Raw genomic sequence first — 11357 nt, 5'->3', positions numbered from 1 at the left:
TGTGTGAGTGTGTGTGTGTGTGTGTGTGTGTGTGTGTGAGTGTGTGTGTGTGTGTGTGTGTGTGTGTGTGAGTGTGTGTGTGTGTGTGTGTGTGTGTGTGTGAGTGTGTGTGTGTGTGTGTCATCTTGTTGTAACTGAGTTCTAAAGTGAGCTGTAGTTGATTGTCTTGGTTGATTAGATCTGCTGGTATCGTGCAGTCTGAGGGGTTTTTAGCTGGTCCTGCATCAGTGACTCCTGCTGATGTCTCTGTGTTTGTGTGTGTGTGTGTGTGTGTCATCTTGTTGTAACTGAGTTCTAAAGTGAGCTGTAGTTGATTGTCTTGGTTGATTAGATCTGCTGGTATCGTGCAGTCTGAGGGGTTTTTAGCTGGTCCTGCATCAGTGACTCCTGCTGATGTCTCTGTGTTTGACAGCGAGACGCGGGACAGACGCACAGAAATCTGAATTCACAGCTTCTGATTTCAGAATATCAATCTGATTTTGAGCTTCAGACATGATTTCAAAGCTTTCTGATCTGCTGCTTCTGACTCTATCAGACCTGCTCTATGATCCTCGTGTCCATCTCTCTCTGCAGTGCTCAGCCAATTCAGTTTAGAATCCACTAGAAGTATTATAGAGCTTTTCCACATTCACTTCAGTGAGAGAAAATGAGATGCACTGGACTGTAGAAATGAAACGTATTAAAAATAATCATTTAAAACATTAAACACTTAATGTTTTAAAAAATTTTTGTTTTTCATAAAAATGTTAAGAAAACATTCCATTTGATCATTTTGCAAACGTTTCGGCAACGTTACTTTTGAATGTTTTCTGAACGTTCTGAAACAATAGTAACATTTAAAAATTGTTACATGAACGTCTTTCTGAAACCTTCTTTGAACGATGTATAAATAAATGTGTTCGTGCTAACAGTTTGAGAACATTTATTAAAGACTTTAATGGTGTGGAAATTTAACTTATAATTAAAAACAATTCTTTTAAACATTAAGCACTTTTACATTTTTCAAAACGTTTTTTCTTAGTTGTACAAACATTAACATTCCATTTGATCATTTTGTAAACATTATGGAAATGTTACTTTTGAATGTTCTGAAACAAATAGTTAAATAATTATTTTAAACACTTAATGTTTTAAAAACATTGTTCTCTTGATTTATACAAACATTAAAGAAACATATGTGTCCCTGCAGCACAAAAGCAGTGTTGAGTCGCTGGGGGATATTTGTAACAATAGCCAACAATACATTGTATGGGTCACAATTATACATTTCTCTTTTATGACAAAAATCATTAGGATATTAAGTAAAGATCATGTTCCATGAAGATATTTTGTAAGTTTCCTACCGTAAATATATCAAAACTTAATGTTTGATTAGTAATATGCATTGCTAAGAACTTCATTTGAACAACTTTAAAGATGATTTTCTCAATATTTAGATTTTTTTGCACCCTCAGATTCCAGATTTTCAAATATTGTCCGATCCTAACAAACCATACATCAATGGAAAGCTTATTTATTCAGCTTTCAGATGATGCATAAATCTCAATTTCATAAGATTGACCCTTATGACTGCTTTTGTGCTCCAGGGTCACATTTTATTTTATTGTGTTTAAATATAAAAAAAATTAAATGTCCACCTAAAACAGAAATAAAATGTTCCATGAATGATGCATAAATAATATTTTTGAGATTATCATCTTATCAAAAATATTTTTTTTAAACATGAAAAAAGTTATAACTTGATTTACACACACACAAAAAAGAAGCTAGTAAGTTAGTCAAGCTGATTATTGCTGATGTTAATGGCCTCAAAATGGTCAAACATCAGCCGATTAATCGATATATGGCTAGTTGTGCGTGTGGTTATGATTATAAAATCATAGCAGGGTATATTAGCGATGAAAGGAGTGTGTGAATAAAAGCCTAATAAATCCTCTTTCGCTCAGTGCCGGCTCGAGCGCTCACCGACCCGCAGAAGCAGCTGTAATCGGATCAAACACTCCAGCACAGACCTCATCACACCCCAAGCAGAGCCTCACCTGGACGAGTGTGCGGTCAGACGGAGCAGATCCAGAGTCCAGGGACGCCGGCGCCGCTCAAGCCCATGGACGGAGCAGACGAGAGCCTCTGCTGCTGTTTGAGACGGGTCCTCTCAGACTGATGCTGCTCTCTGGAGGAGGCTCTATCAATCTCTCTCACTCTGTGTGTGTGTGTGTGTGTGTGTGTGTGTGTGCGCTGTATGGCTCTTCTCCGTCACTCGCATGTGGATCTTATCACACTGAGAGCTTTCTATTGGCTCTGATCAGTACACAAATCATGCCCCTCTCTGTCTCTCTCTCTCTCAAGCAAAAAAGGCCTCTAACACTAGCTTGCTCTATTCTTTTTCTATCCTTTTTATTTATTAAAAAAACCCTTGCTACGTGTACTGCGTGTCAGAATAGAACTTCAGTCTGTTTCAAAATGTTAGAAAAACCGATGAAGAAAACTCAGAAATCACACAAATGGAATCTGATGTAGTAACAGAAGAAACTGCAACATTTACACAACTCGTAAATTGTGTTTCGCTGGCAAACATGAGCTGATCTTGTCCTTTATTGATTATAGTCTGAGCAGAGGGAAGTGTTTTGAGTTTAAAGAATTAATTTGTGAATTAATTATTGCATATTGTGTAAAATATTGCATGTTTTATATGATACAAATGAAAAGTCGAGATATAATTTATCAATGCCAAGCTGTTAATAAATGACATGGCAGAAAAATGAACTTTTCTGAGAATGAAATGAAAGAAAGGTTTCTCATGAGAATGAAGGAGCAGTCCCTGCCCTCTGCTGTTCAGAACGACACAAACGGTTCTTAATGATTCACCGAGTCACTTTTAATCTCCAGTGCTTTTATTTATGTATCTGTACAGAATCTATATCATCAACGCAAGAACCAGACCGGATGAGCTTCTTTGGATCGCAGTCGTTTTCTGAAGAAATAAACCTCAAGTGAAATAACACTGCGGCGCAGATCTCAGATCAGTGTCGGTCGAGCTCCAAAAACCACCAAACCATCATCTTAAATGAACATTAGCGTATTTAAAATACAGATGTCCAAATATGATTAGTGTCCTTTACACATGTCTGTATCAAACAGCAGAGATTGTGTGCGCGCTGAAGTGTTTCTCATCATCAGAAATCACGCTGATTCTCAGGATCTGTACACATTTACAGAAGCAAAGCCTACAGAAAACAACTAAACATGTTCTGGGATATAAAAATAAGTCTAAAAGCTCAGATGGAGAGAAAGTGCAAATGAACCTAGAGGAATGCCGAGTGCTTTCAGGAGGATCTTCGATGGCTTTGTGAGCTGAAGTCCTTTAGAAGTGTGTGGCTCATGCAGAGATGGAGCTGCTCTTTATAATGATCAGCATTCATGTACAGACGAGTGACGGGACGTTTGCGTGGTTTAACCAGCGCTGACAGCATCTGCACACACTCACACTCACACACACACACACACACACACTCACTCACTTCAATTTTCTTTCTTCACAAAACATTTTTCTCACCAAAAACGTACAATTTTGTTCCCCATTTTGTGTGTCTCAATTTTTCTGTCTTCAAATTTTTTTAAGGCGTTCATAATATATTAAATTAATTTTTTCATATAAATTATGCATTATTATAATAAGAAATGATGCATAATTACATGCAAGTAATCCTAACCCTAACCATTTAATAAGTACATATTACGTATATTACTCAGTACTTAAATGTATAACTATGGAAGCTCGTTTCCGCCACTGAATAAAAAATAAAAACAAGGTAATTGTGACTTTATCTCACAGTCCTGACTTTTTTCCTCAGAATTGCAACTATATCACGCAATTCTGAGAAATAAAGTCAAAATTGCGTGATATAAACTTGCAATTGCGAGAAAAAAACTCAGAATCGCAACTTTGTAACTCGCAATTCTGTGAGATAAAAAGCTTTTATTTTTTATTCAGTTATCCATAAATAACACCGTAACAAAGACACATTCAAATAAAGTGTAACCTTTTTCTCTTCCAAAACATTGTTACTCTCTTCAAAAGATATTGGTAACATTTTACAATAAGGTTCCATGTGTTAACTGTATTTAATGCGTGAACTAACAATGAGCAATATATCTGTTACAGTACTTATTCATCTTTGTTAGTGTTATTTCATATAAATACAGCTGTTTATCATTAGTCCGTGTTAGCTTCGGTACGTTAAATAATAGATACAACTTGATTTTAATAATGTATTAGTAAATGCTGGAATCAATCAACATTATTTTGATGCATTTTAACACATTTTTGTCCAACTTTACCCAGATACACAGAGTTCCCGCATGTAACGCCACACACACTATACAGCAAATCTTCTTTATATCGTCATAAATGTAACTCTATTATCGTCTGGCTCTACTCAGATCAATGTGACTATACTATATGATATATTATAAACATTAACATCATGATTTTCTGTAAAGCTGCTTTAAAACAATCTGTATTATGAAAAGAGATACACAAATACATCTGACTAAGCAGATTTATAGCTTCAGCAGAAGCTGATGTCATCATTTAATCACATATTTGTATCACTATAAATGACACTCTGTGGCGAAGATGAAGAGCTGTTTATCATTCCGTTTGTTATCCATGTTCTGATATTGTAAATAATGCAAAGTATGCTGAGGCAAGTCTCACCTGTGATTCAGACCCTAGAAAAGATTCTTGCTTTTCTGTGAAAGAAAAGAGAAAGAGCTGATAAATCGATCAAAGACAGCTTTACTTTCATACTTTACATAAAGCTGCTTCCAGTAGAAAAAGTGCTGAATTCTAAATCAACTCTATGTTGAGTAGTTCCCCAAATACTAGCAGTAGTGTACAACTGAATTACTGTCAACAGCATTGAGAGATTGTGCTGATTACATAATCAGATTACAATAATTAAGTACGTGAAATTAGATTATAGTACATTTTAAAATATTCACGTATTTTTTTATTGATCACTTCATATTCACAAAATGGCAATAAAATATTAATATTTTAATACAAATATTTCATCATTTTTAGCAAGTGTTTTATTTTTTATTATAAAAAAAAGAAGATAAAAAATAGAAAAATATATAATATATATTTTATTTTTATAAAATACAAAAAAATAATAATAATAATTTAAAAATATATAAAAATACTATACTATAAAATACTAAATAAATACTACATAATAAAAAATGTTTAAAAAATCAATGAAAAAATTATTTTGGTCAAATGTAATCCAAAAGATTATATTACCTAAACTTTGCAATGTAACAGATTATATTACTACCTACAATCTTTATCATGCACTCTGTATTTAGTAATGCACTAGATTTAGTAAATCCAGCTGAGAGACTGAAATGGCTTTCTGTGGTAACTTCCAGCATATTTCTGACACTGATTCCAGAAAACACACACGTGCATCTGACAAAACTCACCACATCACAGAAAAACCAGCGCCAGCACTTCGTCTCATCGCTTCAAAACAAAACACACACACACACACAACAGACAGAAAGAGAAACACGTGCAAAACAAAAGAGACTCGCCAGAAACAACGTGACGGGAAACCAGGTGTTTTAATAGAAATAATGCAAAAGCAGACAGCAAGTAAAACAAAGAGGACACGGTGATATGGCACTGAGTCTGATCTCTGTGACACGTGTGTGTGACGAGGACGGCGCTCAGAGGGACGTTTCCAGTCGTTTCTGAGGCTTTACCTTCTTCTTGGCCTGCAGCATCTCCTGGTAGGCGCTGGATCTGATGAAGCGGCTGTAGGAGTCACTCTTCATGAGCTTGTAGATGTGCTCCTGATGAAGCACAAACACTGTCAATAATGCAAATAATGCAACTGTCCAGAGACAACGCTTCAGAGACTATACAGTAAAGACGACAGTAACATATGCAATGTGCATGAGATCAAATAAAAATGTACTACTTAAGTTGAAATAAAATTGTAAGGAGTAAAAAGTAGTTTTTTTCTTCAGAACTGTATTGAAGTAGTCAGTTTAACCCTTGTATTATGTTTTGATTTCTGAGCTGTACGAAATACCATAAGCTGTGATTTTATTCTTGATATTTTGTGACTTTTTCTCATTTAGGGCCATGAACATGTCTAAACAAGTTGTGTTCCAAATTTGAAGTTGAAATAAAAAAATTGAGGTTCTTATACACTTTTGTTTAGGCGTTATACCAAAACTAGCCACCGGGTGCCACTCAAACTCCATTGACATTTTTTTTTGATGCAATCTTTCAGAATCTTGAGACTCAGACCTTTCCAGCGATATATAGTTTGTCATGATTAGATAAGAATTTAACTGTAATATAGTAATATAGAAGTAAACTTCTGCCAGCGGGACGGTGACAGTTAAGGGGTTAAAAAATGTTAAACACATAAAAAAAAAATCGTACTTTTTGATATCAATTGTTTGTAATGTGAGACAAATACTGATATTAAAATTGTTCCGTTCATACCTGATTCCTTCTCGTTTTTAATAATGTGATATTTTGGGAATGGCATTGAATGTCAATTTGACCCGCTGCATCAGAAATCCCAGAAATCGAACATAACACAAGGGTTACATTGTACTTGAATAAAGTACAAATACCCCAAAATAATACTTAAGTACAGTAACCAAGTAAAATTACACCCCTGCTTCCAACAGTGTCTGCTCAATCAGTCAAGCGTCCTCAACTAAGCAAGCCAAAGGAACCCAAACTCCACCGGAGAAAAAATCTTGGGAGAAACCAGGCTCAGTCGGGGGCCAGTTCTCCTCCGGACGAAACCAGCATGATGTGGTTTAAGCGCAGTCAGGTAAAAACAGAAAAACACAGACCTGAGCGTCTTGGAAAGCGTATCGGCCGGGATCCTTGATGTTCTGCGTGGTTTTATCGTAGCTCCTGGAGTCGACGTTGATGGCACTCGGAGCCCCAGGGGCCAGAAACTCGTCCCAGATCTCCTGCACCCTGCTGGGAACCTCCCGGATCGGACGTTTCTTCAGCTCCTGCACCGCCAGCCAGAACCTGCAAAGACCACCAGAGACCACCAGAGACCGCCAGAGACCACCAGAGACCAGCAGAGACCGCCAGAGACCACCAGAGACCAGCAGAGACCGCCAGAGACCAGCAGAGACCGCGGCCAGCAGAGACCCCCAGAGCCCCCCAGAGACCAGCAGAGACCGCCAGAGACCACCAGAGACCACCAGAGACCGCCAGAGACCACCAGAGACCAGCAGAGACCGCCAGAGACCAGCAGAGACCAGCAGAGACCAGCAGAGACCGCCAGAGACCAGCAAACACCCAGACCAGCAACAGAGAGAAAAAACACACCACTTTAAATATATTTTTTATATATTATTTTATAATATATATAATTTTTTTAATATATATATATATATATTATAAATAATAATTTTATATATTATTATATATTTAAAAAAATTGTTTTTATATTTTTAAAATACTTTTGCATTTAACAATACAAGTGAAAAAAAAAAGATTTACATTTTTAATTATTTAAAAAATTTATACATATGAATTTAGTATAATTGGGTGTAAAGCAACATTTAGTTTTTGTTTAATTATTTAAAAATGTTTTAAAAATCTAATAATTTTCATATGATATAGTTGGAAACACTGTTTTGTTTTGTTAATTAATTATTTAAAAATGTTTTTAAAAATAATTATAAATTAAAAAAATAATAATATTATAATTTATATATTTTATAATATAGCTGGCAATAATGCCAAATTTACTTGTTAATATGTTTTAAAATGTTACAAAAATAATATAATATAACACAATATTAATTTTTGTTTCATTATTTAAAAATATAAAAAATGTAACCAATTTTAATATAATGTAGTTGGATATAATACAACATTTACTTTTGTTTAATTATTAGACATGTTAAAAAACGTAATCATTTTATTATAATATAGTTGGAAATAATTATTTTATTTAATTAGATATAATGCAACATTTATATTTTATTTAATTATTTAAAAATGGTAAAAATTGTATACATTCTAATACAATATAACAGACGTAATGCAACATTTACGTTTAGTTTATTTAAATTGTTAAACATATAATATAGTTGGATATAAAGCAACATTTACTTTTGACCCACGGCCCTCAATCAAGTTTGATTTTTGACCCTTTGTATTAAAAAGTTAGCAAATTTCATCTGCATGATTGTTTATATCGTTCCAAAAAATAAATACATTATCATCCAGCTCCAGGGTTAGGTTAGCGTAGACTCGTGTTCTTCATCATCATCATCCTCCTCCTCCTGTTTTCTCATGAGAGTGCTCTGAAGCTGGAGGCTGGTGTCTTTACCTCAGGTTCTCGGAGCTGAACTCGGACTCCAGGAACTTGAGGAACTGCTCTCTCCCGACCGGATCCTTCAGAACCTCGTCGAAGCCGAACCCCCAGCGCTTCACCCGCTGCTGTCCTGCCTCTTTACTGCGAGACGGAGAGCGAGAGACGAGTTATTCTTCTGTCAGAGTCACACACGCTGATCTACAGTCAGTCTACAGCAGCAGAGGAGACACGTGCTCTCATCACAGCGCTTTATGTGTATTTTTTACATTGACTTCTTGAACTTTTGCCCTGCTTTGATTTTTCACTTCAGTTTGGGCTTTATATCTTGTGTTGTGATTCATCTGAAGGTTCATGACACTGAACTGAAACGAATACTAGTTCATCACTAAAGTAAGGAAGAACGCGAGACACACACCTGGCCTCCAGCTCCCAGGAAGTGACATCATCAGAGATCCAGGGGTTCGACGGCTCCGGCGTCGTGAAGAACGGATCGTACTCGATATACTGCTCCGAGAAACTCAACAAGCTACAGGCACACATGCAGATTTACAATAATATTAATGCTACTACTACTAATAATAAACAGCAGAATAATAATAATCATAATTATTATTATTGTTTAAAAATATAATAATAAGTATTAGTTATTTTAATAATAAAAATAATAATTATTATTATTATATGCATATCTATAATTTTTTAATATTTAAAAATAATAAAAATAATAATAAAAATATATTTTATTAATCAAGGACACATTAAATTGATCAAAAGTGACAGTAAAGACATTTCTAATGTTACAAAAGATTTTAATTTCAAATAAATGCTGTTCTTTTGGACTTTCTATTCATCTGTGAATCCTGAAAAATAAAAGATTCACAAAAATATTGTGCAGCACGACTGTTTTCAACATTGATAATAATCAGAAATGTTTCTCGAGCAGCAGATCAGCATATTATACTGATTTCTGAAGATCATGTGACACTGAAGACTGGAGTAATGATGCTGAAAATACAGCTGCGCATCACAGAAATACATTACAGTTTAACAGAGATTCACAGAGAAAACAGCTGTTTCACATTCTAATAATATTTCACAATTTTTACTGCATTTTTTATCAAATAAATGCAGCCTTGCTGAGCAGAAGAGACTCTTTCAAAAATATTAAAAATCTTGCAGACCTGTACACTGAGTAGATTCAGATCAAGTGAACTCACCTCTCTGCAACTTTGGACATTTTTAACCGGTGTCTGTCTAGCTGTGCTTGCCAGTGCTGGATCTGGAAGAGAAGACAAGCACAGATCTGAGGACATCACTCTCACTGTTGCTCAGTATGATGTCTTTGGTTGTTAATCACAGGAACGCTTCTATCAGCTCTGAAAATTAATGTCTGAGATGATCTGAATCGCTCCAGAATCGCTCTAGAGATTGGTGTGGAACAGCGTTAGTTTTGACAGCAAATTTTGATTTAGTTTTAGTCATATTTTAGTCATCTGAATTGTTTTTAGTTTTAGTCTAGTTTTAGTCGACTAAATATCATAAGATTTTATTCGACTAATCTACAGTAAATTTAGTCGGCTGAAATCTAATGGGTTTAGTTACAGTGCATTTATTAAGCATTTCTCTAAAACTCATTATATAGGTTTGATATTAAGGTTTTATCATGATAGACACTGATTTAACTGCGGTGACACACAACAAGCCTTTATGATAAAATTAAATAAAACCACTTCTCGTAAAGAACAAGAACATGGTCTTCTTTTTAATGAAATACCAATGGTTATATCGGCTAATTATGCATTCTTTATAGCAACTTGTTTACCATATTCTTCATTCTTTCAAGCAGACATATTTATTTCTATAAAAAAATTCAGATGAATCTTTAGGGCTACTAAAGTGTTTCAGTCAAGAGCAGTGCGTGATTTTCTGTCTTTCTGTTGTTGCTTGATTAATATCAATGACTCAATAGCAACTAAATTAGGCTGCTGTCCCTTTAAAACCGAATGCACCGCTGCAATGGATGCAATGTATTGATGCACGTTCTCCCTGCTGTTTACGTTCACTTAAGACGGAATCAACTGTGTTTACATGAATACTTGTCAAAACGGACAATTCGACATCATTTGTGTGTAAATCTCCATTCATGCGACGTGAAAAAGTACTCGCGCGCTGTGAGAGGCGCTTTCTGTGTGTGTGCTTCAGTGTCTGCGCTCAGAAAACGAACGCGAGAGAGTACTCGCGCGCGGTGAGAGGCACTTTCTGTGTGTGTACGCTTCAGTGTCTGCTCTCAGAAAACGAACGCGAGAGAGTAGTCGCGCGCTGTGAGAGGCGCTTTCTGTGTGTGTACGCTTCAGTGTCTGCTCTCAGAAAACGAATGCGAGAGAGTACTCGCGCGCGGTGAGAGGCACTTTCTGTGTGTGTACGCTTCAGTGTCTGCTCTCAGAAAACGAACGCGAGAGAGTAGTCGCGCGCTGTGAGAGGCGCTTTCTGTGTGTGTACGCTTCAGTGTCTGCTCTCAGAAAACGAATGCGAGAGAGTACTCGCGCGCTGTGAGAGGCGCTTTCTGTGTGTGTACGCTTCAGTGTCTGCGCTCAGAAAACGAATGCGAGCGACTACTCGCGCGCTGTGAGAGGAGCTTTCTGGGTGTACGCTTCAGTGTCTGCGCTCAGAAAACGAATGCGAGCGACTACTCGCGCGCTGTGAGAGGAGCTTTCTGGGTGTACGCTTCAGTGTCTGCGCTCAGAAAACGAATGCGAGCGACTACTCGCGCGCTGTGAGAGGAGCTTTCTGGGTGTACGCTTCAGTGTCTGCGCTCAGAAAACGAATGCGAGCGAGTACTCGCGCGCTGTGAGAGGCGCTTTCTGTGTGTGTGCTTCAGTGTCTTCGCTCAGAAAACGAATGCGAGCGACTACTCGCGCGCTGTGAGAGGCGCTTTCTGTGTGTACGCTTCAGTGTCTGCGCTCAGAAAACGAATGCGAG

The 11357-nt window shown here is 36.5% G+C and overlaps 2 protein-coding genes across 2 annotated transcripts in view; both read right to left on the bottom strand.

Annotated features, from left to right (window-relative positions):
• Positions 1-2207, bottom strand: part of grem2b (gremlin 2, DAN family BMP antagonist b) — a 16365-nt gene extending 14158 nt beyond the window's left edge. The window contains exon 1 of the mRNA XM_016256628.1: positions 2040-2207. The gene's annotated coding sequence lies outside the window, so the exon portion shown is untranslated. The remainder of the gene's footprint in view (positions 1-2039) is intronic.
• A 677-nt stretch (positions 2208-2884) lies between these two features.
• The window catches only part of LOC107570397 (regulator of G-protein signaling 7-like), a 34564-nt gene continuing 26091 nt past the window's right edge, over positions 2885-11357 (bottom strand). Inside the window, exons 11-17 of the mRNA XM_016256624.1 lie at positions 9596-9657; positions 8794-8904; positions 8394-8519; positions 6889-7075; positions 5773-5862; positions 4718-4752; positions 2885-3470 (exon numbers count right to left, since the gene is read on the bottom strand). Coding sequence (XP_016112110.1) covers positions 4732-4752; positions 5773-5862; positions 6889-7075; positions 8394-8519; positions 8794-8904; positions 9596-9657 — 597 coding nt within the window. The 3' untranslated portion in view covers positions 2885-3470; positions 4718-4731. The remainder of the gene's footprint in view (positions 3471-4717; positions 4753-5772; positions 5863-6888; positions 7076-8393; positions 8520-8793; positions 8905-9595; positions 9658-11357) is intronic.

This window comes from Sinocyclocheilus grahami, unplaced genomic scaffold (assembly GCF_001515645.1).
Source record: "Sinocyclocheilus grahami isolate Dianchi unplaced genomic scaffold, SAMN03320097.WGS_v1.1 scaffold1453.1, whole genome shotgun sequence".
In the NCBI taxonomy this organism is placed as follows: Eukaryota; Metazoa; Chordata; class Actinopteri; order Cypriniformes; family Cyprinidae; genus Sinocyclocheilus; species Sinocyclocheilus grahami.
Note: the sequence above shows the minus strand (reverse complement) of the source record. Positions and strands in the feature narration are given on the sequence as shown.